The sequence below is a fragment of the Peromyscus maniculatus genome, chromosome 1 (assembly GCF_049852395.1).
Source record: "Peromyscus maniculatus bairdii isolate BWxNUB_F1_BW_parent chromosome 1, HU_Pman_BW_mat_3.1, whole genome shotgun sequence".
Lineage (NCBI taxonomy): Eukaryota > Metazoa > Chordata > Mammalia > Rodentia > Cricetidae > Peromyscus > Peromyscus maniculatus.
Window position 1 is genome coordinate 66,281,627 of NC_134852.1, and position 17,921 is coordinate 66,299,547.

Genomic DNA, 17,921 nt, shown 5'->3' on the forward strand with positions numbered 1-17,921 from the left:
TACAAAAGAACAATACTGTATGATCAAGTGGCATTTATGCCAGAATTCTTAGATTGGGTCAGCACAAGAAAGTGAGTCAATATAAAAAGAACACAGTAGTCATATAGCATGTTGAGCAGACCGAGTAAGGGCCAGGTACCTCTCCTGCCCCCACACCTACCACTACCTACACACAAACAGCAATCTCTGGCTCATAGGCCTTGTAAAAACACAAAACCACATCATGAGCCTGGCTTAAAGCTTCGAAAGCCCTATTCCTGGCATTCAGCTACTCTGTAAAGGAAGATAGAAAATCTTGAAATTTTGATTTTAGGTCTAAATGGTTCTTCTTTATTGATGTAATAATCACTTGGCTGAGAAAGGATATTTAGAGGCACACATTGAATAAATAAGTAGCAACCAGAAATGTTGAAATTTTTTGTTCAAATTTAAAGTGTTTAAATTTTAAAATGTGTAAGAAAAAAACTATATTTGAGTCGTATTTATTTCTTGCAGCCCGTGTGACCGCCCTCGTGTCATTGAGTCCCTAAGAGGAATTGAAGTGGTTGATGTTGCTGCTGGTGGAGCCCATAGTGCCTGTGTCACAGCAGCTGGGGACCTCTACACATGGGGCAAAGGCCGATATGGCCGCCTGGGGCACAGTGACAGTGAGGACCAGTTAAAGCCAAAACTGGTGAGAAGGTACTGGGTTTAAAGGCCCAGGTCTAGGCTGGAGTGTCTGCTTATGCCATAGTGTTGAAGTGGGTTGGGGGCAGTTTGTCTTTGGTGCTGTGTTCTTCTTATTTTAGGGTCAGTGGTTTGTGTTTTCTTATTTACAGGAATAAACTGTCTTGGTACATATACATTCCTTACTAAGGAGTGAATGAGCAGTGCTCATGGTGGTGCATGGTTGGTTCACTGGGACCCTGATGCCTACTTTCTACAGTTCAGATTTATATTGTTCAAATAGAGGAATGCATTCCTATCTTAAAGAATTACTAAGTTTTTTCTTTGTGAAATCTAACATTCATAAAGTGGCAATACTATTATAAAGCCCCCTTTTCCCAGTGATTGCCGTTGTGCACTGTCAGTTGAGTCCCGCATTCTCTTTTCCTAAAGGTGGAAGCGCTACAGGGCCACCGTGTCATAGACATTGCCTGTGGCAGCGGTGATGCCCAGACACTGTGCCTCACTGATGACGATACTGTCTGGTCCTGGGGAGACGGAGACTATGGCAAGCTTGGCAGAGGAGGCAGTGATGGTTGCAAAGTGCCCATGAAGGTATTTCCTGTGTGTGCAACCCAGATCTCCAATGCTTTCCCTTGAGTGTGCTTCTCAGGAGCATTCTGTTCATTGCAGGAAGTACGCAGGACTAAAAAGTGAGTGACGGGTCAGGACCTTTGGATACCTTCAGTGCTATTTGTGTCTGCTTGGGAAAGGCATGTAGTGCAGCAGGGTTCCAAAGAGCCTGTGGTTTTCCTTAGTTTGTGGATGGGTTTGAGGTGTGGCCCGGACACTGCTTCCACTCTCAGTTTACAGTGGTCAATAGGGGCCATATCATCTAATGTAGGACAGAGACAAGAACTTGCTTCTAGTGGGTCTGATGGATCTCTAGAAGCAAAGAGAAAAGGGGCCATGTGCTGCCAACTCCGTAGGCCTAAGTTAGGGACCATTGTGTCGTTTTTTGTTTGTTTGTTTTTAGGGAGTGAATGACTAGGCAATTTCTTAATGCTGTCAGACTGATATGATGTCTTCAGTGGGTAGATGTAGAGATTGAAGGGACCAATGTGTTTAGGTGGTCAGTGTGTTAGATCACTTACTCTGTGCCCTGCGGTATGTAAATGTGGTGGTGTAGTACAGTTGGGACTTGGGTGTGCTCAGTGTCCTTCCTTGCTGGGCACAGACGTGAACAGAGAGGCTCAGAGACACATAGGCACCCTGGGATGGAATCTGACCAGGTGGTTCTATAGGAGAGGCCCTTATTCAAGGGAGGTCCTGCTGGGTCCAACCACATAGCTTTTTGTTTGTTTGTTTGTTTTGGAGTTGTTCTTTTTAGTACAACTGCTATTGATTTCAGGATGACTTTTTCAATCTAAGTCAGTTTAAATTTTTAAAATGAAAATTCATGGTGAGGCATAGCGGTATATGCTGTAATCACAGTATTCCAGTTGTAAATTCACACCTTAACTTGTGTTATAGAATGAGACTGTCTAGAAGAAAAAATCCTCTCCCTCACTCACACTGAGATGCTGAATGTATATCCCATGGTGGCCCCCATTTTCCTCATCTGCAGCCCTTTCCCGTTTCCAGTACACATATATACTGTAACCTCCTTATAGATTGCTCAGGATTTCTACTTTTATGAAAGAAAATGGGTTCCTTTTTTTATTTCACTAACTAAGGAAGGCTTTCTGCATTTGAGCATAGGATGTTGGACATGGGAAAATCTAGAGGAGTCTATTACTGGTGGCACTGTGACAGGGCAGGAGATCCAGAGAGACTAATTAAGAGAATGAAGTTTTAGTTAATCTTAAAATGAAACATAGGAAAAGTAGGAAGACATACACGGAAATCACAAGGAGCAAAGTTTGTGGGGTAAGGAGAAGTGATAACCAGTGAAGTGAGGCCCAATAGGATTTCTGACACAGGATGGAGAGGTTAGACACTGGATGTATATGGTGTCAAAACAGGTCACAGGGTTGCTAACTGGGGGCGTTCATGATGCTGACCTGGGTGGATGGACAGGAGCCCAGTGTTCCTGGCCATCTCTCCCCTGCTGTCTGGGGTTGCTTCCTTGTGGATCTCAGAGTCTGACAGTGCTGGCACAGATGAGGACAAGCACAGAGCTTCCTGGAGACTGGTACCTTCATGTCAGTCTTGGAGAAAGAAGACTTTAGACTTCACCTGGTGACATATCCTAGGCCTTACTGTGACAACGTCACATATTTCTGCTTCCTTCCTGAAATTACTTTGGTTATGTTAGATGTTAATTTTAATATTATATTAAATATTCTACATAATCACTGGTTGGTGGTGGCACGCACTTTTAAAAACCGCACTCAGGAGGCAGATCTCTGTGAGTTCAAGGCCAGCCTGGTCTACAGAGTTCAGGACAGCTGGAGCTACACACAGAAAAACTCTGTCTCAAAAAACCAAATATATATATTACACAAGTACAGATTTTAAGAGTTTTTAATAGATTTAGTTAAGTCTCACTGTGATTGCAGCAGTCAACACTAACCTTGATGGAGCCTGTCTGATTGAATTTTTTCTCTTTCTAGATTGATTCTCTCACTGGCCTTGGAGTAGTTAAAGTGGAATGTGGATCTCAGTTTTCTGTGGCTCTTACCAAATCTGGAGCTGTTTATACATGGTATGTCAGATTCTGTTTGTTCAATCTCACTGAAACTATAGTTTAAAAAACCTTAATTTTGTTTGGGTATTTTGCCTGCATGTATGTCTTGTGTACTGCATGTGTGCCTGGTACCCGCAGAGGCCAGAAGAGGGCATCATATTTTTTTTTTTTTTGGTTCTGGAGTTAGAGATGACAGTGAGCTACCATGTTGGTGTTAAGAATTAGACCTAGGTCTTCTGGAAGAACAGCAAGTTCACTTGATAGCTGGGCCATCTCTCCAGCCCCTAAAACCATTGGAACTATTTTAAATCCCTTCTTGTTGACTTCTGTGCCAGGCTATGATTCGGATGCTGGTGTAGAGCTTACACCATGATGGTGGCAGGGTGGAATGCAAATGACCATAGCTCAGTAAGTTCCATGCTCTCTTTTTATGCAGGGGCAAAGGTGATTATCATCGGCTGGGCCATGGATCTGATGACCACGTTCGGAGACCTCGGCAGGTCCAGGGGCTGCAGGGAAAGAAAGTCATTGCCATCGCCACTGGTTCCCTGCACTGTGTGTGCTGCACAGAGGATGGTAGGTGGATAGTACTTCACTGTTTGGGTCCAGCATGGACCCAAAAAGTATGGTCAATGTTGTGAATGATGAAGCTTATGCCTAGGTTATGAATAACTAGGAAGGGGTTCCTTTGAACACATGGATTTTGTTCCTCTTAAAAACTGACTTTTCTTCCTCTGTTTAGCATTCAGGAGCTGTTTAGATTTTTACGACTATTTCCTTACGTTCTGTGTTACTTGATCTGATGGAGAAATGCTGCTATTGCATACCTGGTCTAGTGAACTAATGAACTAGACCAGGCTAGAGAAGGTGTATTGGCCAAGAGGTGCTAAAGGGAGTTCTGGGAAGTGTGCTTACTTCTGGATAGTAGTGCGATTAGTGTGTGGTGACATCGAGAAGCTAATGCTTAAAGAGGTGAACACTAACAAAACAGAAGGGCAGTAAGTGCTACCAGTGTGATGGGAAGATGTTGGGGTTGTTCATTCACTGCCCTCTGTCTAAGTTCTTTACATTTACTTCCCTCAGGTGAAGTTTACACATGGGGTGACAATGATGAGGGGCAGCTAGGGGATGGAACAACAAATGCTATTCAGAGACCTCGATTGGTAGCTGCCCTTCAGGGTAAGAAGGTCAACCGTGTGGCCTGTGGTTCTGCACACACCCTCGCCTGGTCAACCAGCAAGCCAGCCAGTGCCGGCAAGCTCCCTGCACAGGTCAGTGTTATCTTGGTAGGTGTGCCAGAATAGGAGGACACTGTTACAGTTAACCATCATGCAGGTCCAACAACATATGGTGCCTTCTTGAATTACATGTTTATAGAGGTGTTGCACTGGTAACAGTACAGTTTATAATGCCACAAAGCAGTGGCATTAATAACTGTAATATTGGGCTGGGAGCATAACATAATGTTAGAATGCCCACTTGCTTGGCATACACGAGGCCCTGGGGTCAATCCACAGGAGAACAAAAAGGGATAGAGAAAAAGGGCCTTAATACTGATACCAGCCAATAAACCACATAGAATAACTGATAGTATATGTGGCCCATGTTTCTTGGTAAATCTATTTCTATAAACTAATACTTCTAACATTCTTCCATGTTTACATTATTTGTCTCAAGTAATCAAACTAGCTAGAGAAAACATGGGAGTTTTCAGACTAATTTCAGAAATCGTAAGGCTGTATTTTGGCTTTCCATGCTTTTGCCACTTAGTGGACTTAGTGAAACTTTGATGTTTCAGGTACCCATGGAGTACAACCATTTGCAGGAGATCCCCATCATTGCCCTAAGGAACCGATTGCTGCTGCTGCATCACATCTCAGAGCTCTTTTGTCCCTGTATCCCCATGTTTGACCTAGAGGGCTCTCTTGATGAAACTGGACTTGGGCCTTCAGTTGGGTTTGACACTCTGCGAGGGATCTTAATATCTCAGGGAAAGGTACTTTGTAGCAGTCTATGGGACAGGAGCACTGTTACCTTCCGTAAACTTTCACTCAACAAAAATCCTTATTCTGGGACTATAGATAAAGACTTTATTTCATTCAACAAATGATCTTTGAGTGTCTCCTACATGCCATCCAATTCTAATACTTAGAACATATTTATAAAACAAAACAAAACAAAAAACAAAAACCAGCCATGAAGCTAAGCCTTGTGCTTGTGGTTTTCTCTGCTTGTTTGACCTTGAAGGTTTGTGATCAGTTCCACTGACACAGGAGGGGAAATCCTTAGGTAATTTCTTCTCCTATGTATGTCCAGCAGAGGGCTGGGAGCTTGGACAGAAGCTCCAAGGTTGTGTAGGTGGAGATTTCTTGCCAACTGATTTGACAGGGACAAGGAGTAGACAAAATCAGGAATGCTGGCATCTAGAGGTCATGGGATGGATTTTGACCCATTGACATTTTTATTAATCAGAGCTTCCTACAGGGAATGTCAGGCTGAGAAGTAAAAGAGTAAGCTATTGAGTTTCTGGTGTGCAGCTTGATGTGATCTTAGAGGGGACTCAGTGCATAGCAGGCATGGGAGTTTGGTGTCAGAAAAGGAGCACAGAAGGTGAGTTAAAGACTGATCCACCCTAAAGGGCTCGGGTTCTTTGATATGTGTTGTTATCAAGGAGTGTAGTCTATTCTTACTGATAAAATAAAATTTAGATGTTTTGTTGTATTGAGCAGGAGAGCTCTGTGCATTTTATGTCCATTGTGCCCCAATACTGAGCAATAAAGATGGTGTTTAAGGGAAGATACTCTTCTCTGCTGATAGGTGCAGGAAGAAACTTAATTTCAACTGTTTTTTCAATAAAGTTCAATAATGACAGAATAGCAAAGCTGATTCTGTCATTTTTACTTTATCTTTCAAAGAGGAGAGGACAGTGGGCAGCAAAGGGGAAGAAGCAGAAGAACATAAGAGGCAGGCTGTACCCTGCGTGAGGGAGTTGGAGTGCACCTCCCACAGGTTGCGAGGACCTCTGGGGTAGGCTCTCACTAAGTTGAACGTGGGACAACATGGACAGTGGTGTTGGGGTTCCTAGAATGAGGCAGTAGAGGGCAGCATACAGTAGGTGTCTGCAGGGCCCCCAGCAGCTGGGCAGCCTCTACTAGATGGCTCTGGATGGGTGTTATAGGAGACAGTGCAAAGGTAGGAAGTCTTATTGCCTCTGACTTGGATTACCAGTGAGGTGTTGGGTGTGTTGATAAATACATGGTAATCCCAGGACTCGGGGGTTTTAGGTAAGGAGAATTGTGAATTTGAGACCATCCTAGGCTACATAATGAATTCAGGGCTAGTGTAAGCTTCATAGCAGTTGCAAAACCTTTTCTTTAAAAACACACCAAACAATTCCAACAGTATCACTAGAGGAGAGCTAGACAACCAAGGATTCAGAGCAGGAAAATGCTCTCTTGGGGGAGGAACTTAGCCACAGGTGTGGGTGGGGCAAGCAGGAAGGCAGATGAGGTGAGGCTATGCATGAAGCATGGTGGATGGCTTTCTACCACTAAAGCCAAATCTCCTCTTACCTTTAGTGCTTGGAGTTGCTTAATGTCCCTACTCCTGCTGTCCTGGGTTGGAATTCCTAAGAGTCTAATCTGAGAGAAGGGCTTAGGATCTACTGGAGTGGAGGTCCTGTGGTTCTACAGCTCTTTCCCTCCTCAGCTCTGAAAAAGGACACTGTTGTCCCCTTAGCAAAGAGGTCTGAGACCCACTGTTTCCATTGAATGCCCCTCAAGTGTCCCTTCATGGGTGATGCCCAAATCCTTAGTGTGATAGCCGCACTGTCCTGGCCATCTTCACTCTGGTTTCGTTCAGTGTATGCTTACAGTATGTTCCCCACCCCAGGTCTGGCTGGACCCATGAGTTCCTTGACCCACAGCTGTTTTGTGATGTAGTTAAAAGAACCTGCTGCTGTGATTGCACTTGAGTTTGGCAGGGAAGCCTCAGTCTAATAGACCTGTGTTGGAGCAGGTATTTGCAAGGCTCCAGCCCTCTGGTCTGCTCTTCCTGAGAGAGTTGCTTCTTTCCTCAATGGTCAGTCATTCTTACAAACTCTGGTTCTCTACATGGATCTCTACATTGGCTCTATCTCACACCCTGAAAAGGACAGCATTGTATCTTCTTAAAGAAGTCTGACTTTCAGAAATAGAGGCTATAAAATAGTGATATAGTTTCTCTTGGCATGCTGATTACTGTTTCAGACTCTAAACTGTCTGTTTTTCACGTTTTAGGAAGCAGCTTTCCGAAAAGTAGTGCAAGCAACTATGGTGCGAGATCGCCAGCATGGGCCTGTGGTGGAGCTGAACCGCATCCAGGTAGCTCCCTTCCCTGCTCTGACAGTTGTACAAGTGATGCTTCCATGGTGTAAGAGGTGTCCCTGTGGTCTTGGGGGGAAGAAAGCACTCCTAGGCTTAAGGAGCAGGCTTCTTGTATATAGTGCTCTGTGATGCAAGAGGCTTTAGGAGTGGTGGGGGTATTTTTATTTATGTGAAAATAGGAAATATTTACCTGTCATAACACCAAAGCACAGGCAAAGAGAAATTTACAAAGGTAAAGTAAGGAGCAGCCATGTTTTCCCCACAAGGTGATAATGCCCCCTCTTCTGTGTGGCCTTTGTATTTTTGTTACAGGCAAAGCTAGGTCATCTTGTAACTGGTGGTTTTTACATGCGAACAGTTCATATTCCTTTGAGCCTTGTAACAGCCAACTTTGAGTTTTCCAGTTAATAAACCAGTATTGCTAATGTCTCAGGAAAAAGAAGGGGAAGGCAGGCCATTTCTGAATTAACACTGCTTCTAAGTACACATAAACTTGTACTTGGAAAATTTTGATTAGAAATACAGAGGAATCCCAGTTAGTTATTATGATAGTGCATGGCATTTGACATTTAATACGCAAATGAAATTAGCCTCGCCTCTTAGATGGGAAACAGAGAGCCATGAAGAACAAATTCTTTGTTACTCAACCTTTGTATTAACACATGATTTTTATCCTGATGTTGATTACATGACAAGAATTTTTTTCTGAATTGTACTTGGGGGCATTTTGAATTAAGAGATGAAACTCTTGTCCTTTGTTGGACAGCACATGTGACCACATTGGTAGAACTGGTGTCTCTAGTGATGATCATCACAGTATCTAGTGCTAGCTCTAAGTTGGTCATCTAGTTGCACAAATAAATGGGCTGTTGAATCAGCCCCATAAAAACGCTTTTATTTCCCCACCTTGGATGACGTGCATGCTAAAGTTTGCAAGACAAGGAGAGCTGTACATTCTTGGGTCAGGTTCCTGTCTCAGACAGACATACAGGCTCCTTGGAGCCAGGAGTCTCCCTAGGGTGTTCAGGGCTATACCAATGAGGCCCTGACTGCTTGGAGCCGAGGGTCCTGCAGTGGACATGCTGCTGCTTACTGTCTTTTTTTCACTGCAGATTTTCAGTAATACCTGTTTGCTACTTGTCTGTATGTCCTTAATTTTGTCTTTTAAAATGTTCACTATGTTTAAAAGAAAAACTGACAGAGTTCCCCAAATGTTGGGATAGAAGTGTTTTTCCACCAAAACTAGACTCTTGGGGTAAAGATTTGATAAATCTCTAAGTGAATTCAGGATGCCAGCACTGAGTCAGATTGGCTGTGTGGTACCTCTGCCCTGGGGTTGGCATCTGAAGTGATGCTGCACAGCACCAGCAACGTGAAGACTCAGGAGGGATTGACACTGCCCACACAGGTCGTCTTCTGGGGGAGGTTCTTCTTTTGTTTTGTATAATGAATTTTAGCCACACACACCCCCATTACCCTCTCTTACACTCCCTTTTCTGCTGAAACCTGTTTCTTTTCTACAAATGCCTCTGTACTTTGATGTCTTTGAATTTGTGTGACCCACTGAATTTCATTAGGGTGATTTGCTGGATCACGGGGCAGTTTACCAGGTGTCAGTGGCTATCCTGTTGAAGAAAGTGACACCCTCTGCTCCTAGAAACCATTAACTGTCAGTAGACTCTCAGGGAGGGCTGGGACTTGGAGCCCCTGGAGAGTTTTTTATTTTGATGAAAATAATGCTGTTCAATACCAGGAAATTCTGAAAAATCATTATCCATAAAAAGTACTTAACATGATTTTTTGGTTGAGGGGTGAGGGTTTTTGGGGGGTGGGTATTGTTGAGACAAGGTCTTTCTGGATAGCCCAAACTGGCCTCAGCCTCCTGCTTTAGCCTCCCGAGTGCTGGGATCATAGTGCCACTACTCCTGGTTTAAAGTACCTTTAAATTTACTACAGAACTAATTCATGCTCATTACAGAAAATTGGGAAAAGTCAAATTAAAGTCAGCCAGCGTCACCTGTGCTTCTGTTGGCCCCAGAAAGTGCCGCCTGTGTGTCGGTTTATCTACTGTCAGTTTTGGGAATGTGTCTGCATGATGCTCGGATTTTGTGGAAGACATGCCGCTGGGCTCCAGTAGTTGGTGCTTTTCAATGGCTGTTCTGTGTGTGGCAGCTATGCTGCTGTGGACATACTCCTTTGTCTTTCTGGAGATTCGGAATCCTTTTAAGGGTTGCTGTGCAGTTGAAAGGAGGTAGTCTCTGTAGACATGTGGCTAGGGCTGTGAACAGAGAAGAGTTCTTTCTGTAGGAAGTTAGGGGTTTTGTTGTCATTTGTCTTAGATTTATAGTCTTAATTGTGGTTCTTTGTGCAGTTGAAGAAAGCTAGTGGGTTAAGCTTGACCTGGAATTCACTGCAGCTGGCTAAAGATGGTGAGGTTTTGCTGGAGGCCTCACAGTCAAAATATGTTTGCACGGCCAGTTTTTCTTAAACTGAGCATGTTGGTCCCATCTCACACCAAGTGACTAAGGCTGGAAAGGGGCGGGGGGGGGGGGGGGGTGGCGAGTGAAGGCCACACCAACATCGGTTCTTGGTCTGACTTTCCTGGTGAGTTTAGGATAAGAATCATGGGCATGAAGAGTGTGCCTAGAGTTGCACAGAGCTCAGCACAGCAAACAGACGGCAGGAAGTTACCACGGCTAAGCTAATATTTCTGGCCTTGGCCTTTAGAGAAACTTGGTGTAAGTGTATGAATATCTGTCTCAGTCCACAAGAAGGACTGTGTTGTGAAGTTGGTAGTTACAGTTGTAGTCATTGATGGTACCAAGTGTGAAAATCCACACAAAGGCAGTGTTGCTGAGCCGTAGTTATTAGCAACAACTTGCCTTCAGCCCTATGTAAACATTGATGATGGCGTATGTCAACGTTTGAAAGTATGTTCAGATTTCACAAGTAAGCTGCTGTGCTGTGTCACTAATGACCTGATGACTAGGGTGACCTCAGATGTTCAGAATGGAGTGACTGCTTTGTTTTGTGTAGTGCCTGCCTGCAGCAGAGATCTGAGTGCATCAACTCCTAGCCCACTGGCGCTGTGGCAGTGAAGCTGTGAAGTTTGGTGCTGTCTCAGAACTGGAGCTGTGGGAAGCCCAGGAGTGGGGTGCAGGGTCAGAGTCAGAGCCCTTCTGTTTCTGTGGGAGTTGTCCATGGATTTTTTTGTTTGTGTGTGTGTGTGTGTGTGTGTGTGTGTGTGTGTGTGTGTGTGTGTGTGTGTGTGTGTGTGTTTGCTAGAGGTAATAAGGTAATTGCTCCCCTCTGAGGGACCTGCTTATGACAGAAGTCATCCAGGTGTTACATAGAAGAAGCCAAAGTGTTGTGAGGTGGTAGGGTGGGCCAGTGTACAGGTGCAGAGAGAGTCTGAGTACTGAGTGAAGGGGAGGAGTTTTGAGGATCTTGTGGGTAGGTTTCTGTGCAGCTGCTTCCAAGTTGTGTGTTTTCTGCTGCCCCAGTATCTCATAATTTCATTCTTCTTCTCTCTAGGTTAAGCGCTCCAGGAGTAAAGGTGGCTTAGCCGGTCCCGATGGCACCAAGTCTGTCTTTGGGCAGATGTGTGCTAAGATGAGTTCCTTTAGTCCTGACAGCCTACTCCTCCCTCATCGAGTCTGGAAAGTCAAGTTTGTTGGTGAGATTTGGCTGTGCATGCTCTGGAGAACTTACTTGGTGGGAAGGGTGCCTAGGGGATGGCAGGCAGAATGGTGCACCAGTAGCAGGTGCAGAGGAGCAGAGAACAGCATGGTCCTGTTCCTGCAGGTGGGGTTGGGTGTTGCTGACTCTCTTTTCTTTCCAGGTGAATCTGTGGATGACTGTGGGGGTGGCTACAGCGAGTCCATAGCGGAGATTTGTGAGGAGCTACAGAATGGACTCACCCCCCTTCTGATTGTGACTCCCAATGGCAGGGACGAGTCTGGTGCCAACAGAGACTGTTACCTGTTGAACCCTGCCACCCGGGCACCTGTGCACTGCAGCATGTTCCGCTTTTTGGGTGGGCCTCTCTGTTGTCTATCATACTGCTCTGGAGGGCCTGGACCACCCTTAAGTTAATGTAGCATCTCTTGTCTATCTCAAGTCAACAGTAGACAAAAGTGATGTGCAGTGATGTTGTGCATTTACCAGCATTATGGAGGGAAAAAATGCTACTCTTCATTTTACATTTAGTGTTAAGGACTTGACAGTGGTGAACCATGAGAAGTTATGGCCATTCGATGTATAGCTATAATGATGTACAGAGTTGGGCAGTGTGTGACTGTGTGCTCAAGGTTAGATGCTTTCTTTGGCATACAGAGGATCTGAATAATAGGTTTGTGTTCTAAACATATCTGAAACTCAGGAATGCATGGAAAAAGATGGCCTTTGCAGTAGGCCTATCCCTCCTTGTCTGGGTCTGTGCAGAGCGCTCCCAGAGTGCTTCTTCATCTACCACTACTCCTTAACGAAATATCCACCCCCTTGGAGGAATCCATCTCTTTGCTTTGCCCTCAAAGGGACAAAAATTGGCTCACTGTGGTTTAATTCCATGTATGAAAAGAATACGAAGAGTTAGAAACTTCTCTTGTAGGAAGAAAAGGAAGAAAGTTTTGAATAGGACATGCTGTTTCAAAGTGGGCCTAGCTCTCAGTTTGGGTGGTACTGGTTTAGAAGACTCTATGATCTCAGTGCAGAGATCCAAGGCATGTTTGAATAAGTGAGAAGCAACTTCTCATCCATTCCAAGTATTCTAACCTTCTGTTTTGAATGACCAGGGGTGTTATTGGGCATTGCCATTCGAACTGGGAGTCCTCTGAGTCTGAATCTTGCTGAGCCTGTGTGGAAGCAGCTGGCTGGGATGAGTCTCACCATTGCAGACCTCAGTGAGGTGATTTATTTGGGCTGTGGGTCTTGTTAAGGGGCCTGGGCTTTTCTAGGTATCTAACCTAACATGCATGGGTATATGAAGTGGCGTGAATGTGAGAGAGTTGGTGTGCTGTGCACTTTGTGGAGCTCAGCAACTGATGTGGCCTGATACACAGGAAGATCACTGTCACATGCTGCACCTCAGGCTTCCAGGAACTGAAAGGGAGACTTTCCAGGAGACTGATAGAGCAGTCTCAGCCTGGTGTCCCTTAGCTACCTTGCTCTTTGTGCCCTTCAGGGTTTAGGGGAGTGTCTGTCACCCACGAGCGACAGTTATTTTCTCAGCAGTTAATTTAAGAACTCTCTGGATCTTTCTTTAGCTCCTTGGGTGAAGTACTTCCTTGGAGAATCCTTTTTTTATGGGGAGGGGGTGAGGGGAAACCTGCATACCCTTGTATTCTAGAGACACTCTGAGGCAGATAAAGTCAGGTATGGCTGGTGTGCTTGGCTGGGACTAGGCCCTGTAGTAGGGAGCAATCCAGATTTAGCATGTATACTGTGTTCCTCTTTAACAGGTTGATAAAGATTTTATTCCTGGGCTCATGTACATTCGTGACAATGAAGCCACTTCAGAGGAGTTTGAAGCCATGAGCCTGCCCTTCACAGTGCCAAGTGCCAGCGGCCAGGACATCCAGCTAAGCTCCAAGCACACACATATCACCCTGGACAACCGTGCAGAGTATGTCCGGCTGGCAATAAACTACAGGTTTGTGGTTATCTGTCCTTCAAATTGCTTCGACTTAATAAATTGCAGAAGTAACAGATTATAGTTACTTGGGTATCTACATTTTTCCAGATGTATAGCATATAAAAAGATGCTAATTTTTCTTCGCTGTTGCTGATCTTTGTTATAAATTTTATTTGGTGGCTATTGTTTGGAGTACTTGTTATTCTCACTTGAAATTTCTAGGTTTCGGTAGAATAGTGAGGTAAATACAATGTGCTCATTTAGAGGACAGTCCCCACGAGGATATCAGGCCTCTCTATGCTCCTCTATACTTTCTTTGTCAGCTCCTCAGGAACAGGGACACAGACAGGGCCATGTGAACACAGACAGAGCAGCCTCCACCAGACCCAAGAGTGCCTGTACCTTGACAGTATAGCTCTGGTGAAGTGTGGCACCACCACTGCCCAGTACTGTGCTTGGAGTATGTGTGGCTGTAGTTAATCATGAAGGTTGTTGTGTCCTGTCACCAGTTTAGGTGAACTCAGTAGTGTTGTATATGAAGAGCAGTACCTAGAGCTTGCCTCTCAGTCCTCCTCTGTGGTGTGCGTTGTAGCAGTACTATGTGTAAAGCCTGGTACCAGCAGAGCAAGGTGCCCAGTAAATGGAGGCACACGTGTAAGGAAGATTTTGTTTTTGTTCTTTTTCAAGGCTCCATGAATTTGATGAGCAAGTGGCTGCTGTCCGGGAAGGGATGGCCCGAGTCGTGCCTGTACCCCTTCTTTCTCTTTTCACTGGATACGAGCTGGAGACAATGGTATGTGGCTGCTTTGTGCTGCCTAGAACTGCCTTGGCACACTAGCACACTCATTTGAACTTTTTTATTTTTTTTTTTTAAGATTTATTTATTTATTATGTATACAGCATGTATGACTGCAGGCCAGAAGAGGGCACCAGATCTGATTACGGATGGTTGTGAGCCACCATGTGGTTGCTGGGAATTGAACTCAGGACCTCTGGAAGAGCAGTCAGTGCTCTTAACCTCTGAGCCATCTCTCCAGCACCATCATTTGATCTTTGACTTAAAACCTTTTGGAAAACTAAACCTTGACTATGATAGTAAGTGAAATGAAAACAGTGTGCCCTCCCTCACTGCCTGCCCACTAGATGTTGAGGTTCAGGGTGGTGCCCTTGTTCACCTGGGTCTTTAGGAACCTTATTAGAGAAACAAAGGGCTATCCTGTGGAAATGAAAAAAGAGGGAATGTGTGCCTGCTCTAATAGGATGTCTTTTCTAGGTATGTGGGAGCCCAGACATCCCACTGCATCTTTTAAAGTCGGTGGCAACGTATAAAGGAATTGAACCTTCTGCATCCCTGGTTCAGTGGTTCTGGGAGGTGATGGAGTCTTTCTCTAACACAGAACGCTCCCTCTTTCTTCGCTTCGTTTGGGGCCGGACAAGGCTGCCCAGGACCATTGCTGACTTCCGGGGTAGAGACTTCGTCATCCAGGTAGGCTCCTCATCAGGATTGCAAGGCACTGTATTCATGTCAGTAGAAGTGACCTGCCCCTTGTGTGTATTCTACTGCAGAGCAGTTGAGAAAACAGATTTTGTAAAAATGAAAATGGAAAATACCTAACTTCTGTAATTTGAAGTCTTAAAATTTTACAATTACAGATTTTGAATACCATCACCTATCTTTGCAAAGTGTGTCAAAGCCATAACCAGAGCATGCTGGTGTTATACCAGCATTTAGATTTTGAATACACATTCAAAAAGCATTTGTTTGATTTTCTAGTTGGATCAGGTAGATCACTAAATATTATGCTCACTATTAGATGAGAAAAATGAGACTGCTCATACATTTGAGAACAAGTTTGCTTTGTCTTAAAACTCAATAGTCTGATGATTTAATGAACTCAGTTTACCTGCTAAGGTCACTGAGGTGGGCAAACCAGACCTAACACTCTCTTCCTTGTCCTGGTAGCAATAGTGTAGAGATACATCTGTGGCCAGGGTTATCAAAATACCCATCTTTAAGAAACATCTTTGACAGCAAACATAATTTTTCTCCTAAAACAATAACAAATCACTTTTACTGCTTAGTATCTTGGTCTAAAAGTGGACTGATACTCTTAGAAAGAGTGTCCTCTGGTGGTCATGTGCTGGACCCCAGTCTCATGCCCTGGTGTCAGCTGGGTGACAGGTTCTACCATACCATTAGAAGTTGATGGGCGGAGCTATTCCATTTTCCACCCGTATGTGACGCTTGATGGTAACCAGTAGTCACAGTGACGTTGGTTTGCTTCTTTGATTGCAGGTCCTAGGGATGAGTTACTTTTTTTTAATTTCTAAAATTGGTTAGATTCTTCATTTTCTTTTTAGTTTTTATTTATAGCCAAATACATAGTTTCTGTAAGAATGAAGTGGACACAATAAAACAAATCCAGAGTTTTACTCATCCTTTCCACAATCTCTTATTATTTAATATTTTCTGCCAACAGGTCCTGGATAAATACAACCCTCCTGACCACTTCCTTCCTGAGTCCTACACATGCTTCTTTCTGCTAAAGTTGCCCAGGTATTCCTGTAAGCAGGTGCTTGAGGAAAAGCTGAAATATGCCATCCACTTTTGCAAGTCCATAGACACTGATGACTATGCTCGAATAGCTCTCACGGGAGAGCCAGCTGCCGACGACAGCAGTGAGGACTCAGATAATGAGGATGCAGACTCTTTTGCTTCAGATTCTACCCAGGATTACTTGACAGGACACTAAAATGGAAATGCCATCAGGAAGAAATGTGGCTGAACAAATAGGAAGAGTACTGCTGTGCAAATTGTAAATGTCGAGTGCATTTGATGAGGACTGTCACTCGGTGAGATGTGTGGAAGAGAGCGAGCCTGGCTGTCTGCGGTGAGAGGACAGATGTGGTAGGACAAAGGGAAGATGAGCCTGTGCATGAGGACCACTGTGGGGCACTTCTTCCCATGCTGCTGCATTACCTGTAGGACCCAGTGTCTACAACAGTGTAGATGTTTATACAGACACAACAGCATCACAGAGAAAAGCCTTTTCACTTGTGGGTGCAATCGATTCCCCCTTTCCCTTTGCAGTGTCATCTTGACTGTATATTGAAAAGACTGTGTAATGAAGAAATCGTATTATAAATATTTCAACTAATTTTACCCTGAATTTGTTTATTAAAAGCTTTTTGAACATTAAATTATTATTTCTTGAATGCATTTAGAAGTTACTTAAATCAGAACAGAAAACAAAAATGCCATTCATTCCCCTCTTCCCCAGGTGTACCATTTTAGCATATGCATTATGTGGCTGGAATTGAGGGATTTTGGTGGACAGTATGATAATTTCTATCATGGAAAGTGTACTATACTTAATGCTTGTGTCATGTATATGCCAAAATTTTAATCCCCTATAAATAAAACATGTGTCACAAAATTGTAGGCTGAGCTTTCTTAACCAATTAGACTAGCCCATGTGGATCTGCTACAACCAAACCATACTCAGTGACAAAGCACTGAAGCCTTTGTTAGGATAGAGCAGTAGCTCTCAGGGCCCAAAGGGGCCCAGGAACCTTCAGAGCTCCTTCCCCTACTCGCTTCAGACGTGCCCTCTTTCCCAGTCCCAATGCCTGTTCCCACTGGCCTGGGTCAGGCACACCCTTGGCCCTATTGGCCCTTGGGTAGGAACTGCTGTGTATGGTAAGCTCTCTGCAAAAGGAAGAATAGAGAACAGCATAGGAAGAACTGGAAGGTAGTCCTAGTACACTAGATCTTGAGGTCTGGTACCTGATTGAGGCAAAAATTTGTAGTTTGTGTTGGAGGGCAATTTTTGCAAAACTAAATTGTAAACTAAGACTGAGATGTCTTTGATTTTTCAGTCATAGGTTCTTCATTTTGGCCCAAGAAGATACTGGGACAACTACATCTTAACTTTAACTTTTTAACCTTATCCAGCTTAAAATGAAGTCAAATTCATTTTGCTACATCAAAATTTGTGCAGAAAAATCCATGGTAGCAAAGACGGGCCAGCTCTGTAAAACAAATATTTTAAATTGTGGATTTATTGGTTGGATATACCATGTTTTTTTTTAACTAGTAAAAATGATATTAGGTTACATACTTAAAATACACATAAACCAGCATTCTGCTTGAATTCATAAGAAGTGTGGTTCCTGTAGTAATCTATTTTCTATTAATTATAACCAAATGCCTGAAGCTGGCTTAATTTTATAAAGAAGATAGATTTAGCCTTTAATCTCGGCACTCGTGAGCTTGAAGCAGGAGGATCGTGGATGCAAGATCAGCTTGGGCTGCTGATTGAGACCTATCATGACTTTTCCTGAAGAGGTGTAAAACAAACTTCCATTCACCTCAGGTAGACACCGACAGACTAAAGAAAAGGTCTGTTCCATCAGGTTGGTAACTGAAGTGTTTATAGGGGTGACATGAATATGCGTTCATGACTTCAAAAGGCAGCTACATCACTGGCAAGTCCCCTGGGCAAATTATGGACAACCACAAAAGCAGCAGCGTAGTGGTGTGGGTTGCTCTGGGTGACTCACTTGGTGTCCTAGTTATCTTTCTGTCGTG

General features: G+C 44.0%; 1 protein-coding gene across 3 annotated transcripts in view; it reads left to right on the forward strand.

The window, feature by feature from the left end:
• The window catches only part of Herc2 (HECT and RLD domain containing E3 ubiquitin protein ligase 2), a 169,069-nt gene extending 152,302 nt beyond the window's left edge, over nucleotides 1–16,767 (forward strand). For all 3 annotated transcript variants that reach the window (XM_042277169.2, XM_042277174.2, XM_076543921.1), the window contains 14 exons: nucleotides 496–673; nucleotides 1,099–1,260; nucleotides 3,261–3,352; nucleotides 3,771–3,910; nucleotides 4,418–4,605; nucleotides 5,133–5,330; nucleotides 7,612–7,695; nucleotides 11,233–11,374; nucleotides 11,540–11,734; nucleotides 12,492–12,604; nucleotides 13,158–13,348; nucleotides 14,018–14,123; nucleotides 14,604–14,816; nucleotides 15,811–16,767. In XM_042277169.2, coding sequence (XP_042133103.1) covers nucleotides 496–673; nucleotides 1,099–1,260; nucleotides 3,261–3,352; nucleotides 3,771–3,910; nucleotides 4,418–4,605; nucleotides 5,133–5,330; nucleotides 7,612–7,695; nucleotides 11,233–11,374; nucleotides 11,540–11,734; nucleotides 12,492–12,604; nucleotides 13,158–13,348; nucleotides 14,018–14,123; nucleotides 14,604–14,816; nucleotides 15,811–16,083 — 2,275 coding nt within the window. In that variant the 3' untranslated portion in view covers nucleotides 16,084–16,767. The remainder of the gene's footprint in view (nucleotides 1–495; nucleotides 674–1,098; nucleotides 1,261–3,260; nucleotides 3,353–3,770; nucleotides 3,911–4,417; nucleotides 4,606–5,132; nucleotides 5,331–7,611; nucleotides 7,696–11,232; nucleotides 11,375–11,539; nucleotides 11,735–12,491; nucleotides 12,605–13,157; nucleotides 13,349–14,017; nucleotides 14,124–14,603; nucleotides 14,817–15,810) is intronic.
• The last annotated feature ends 1,154 nt before the right edge of the window (nucleotides 16,768–17,921 follow it).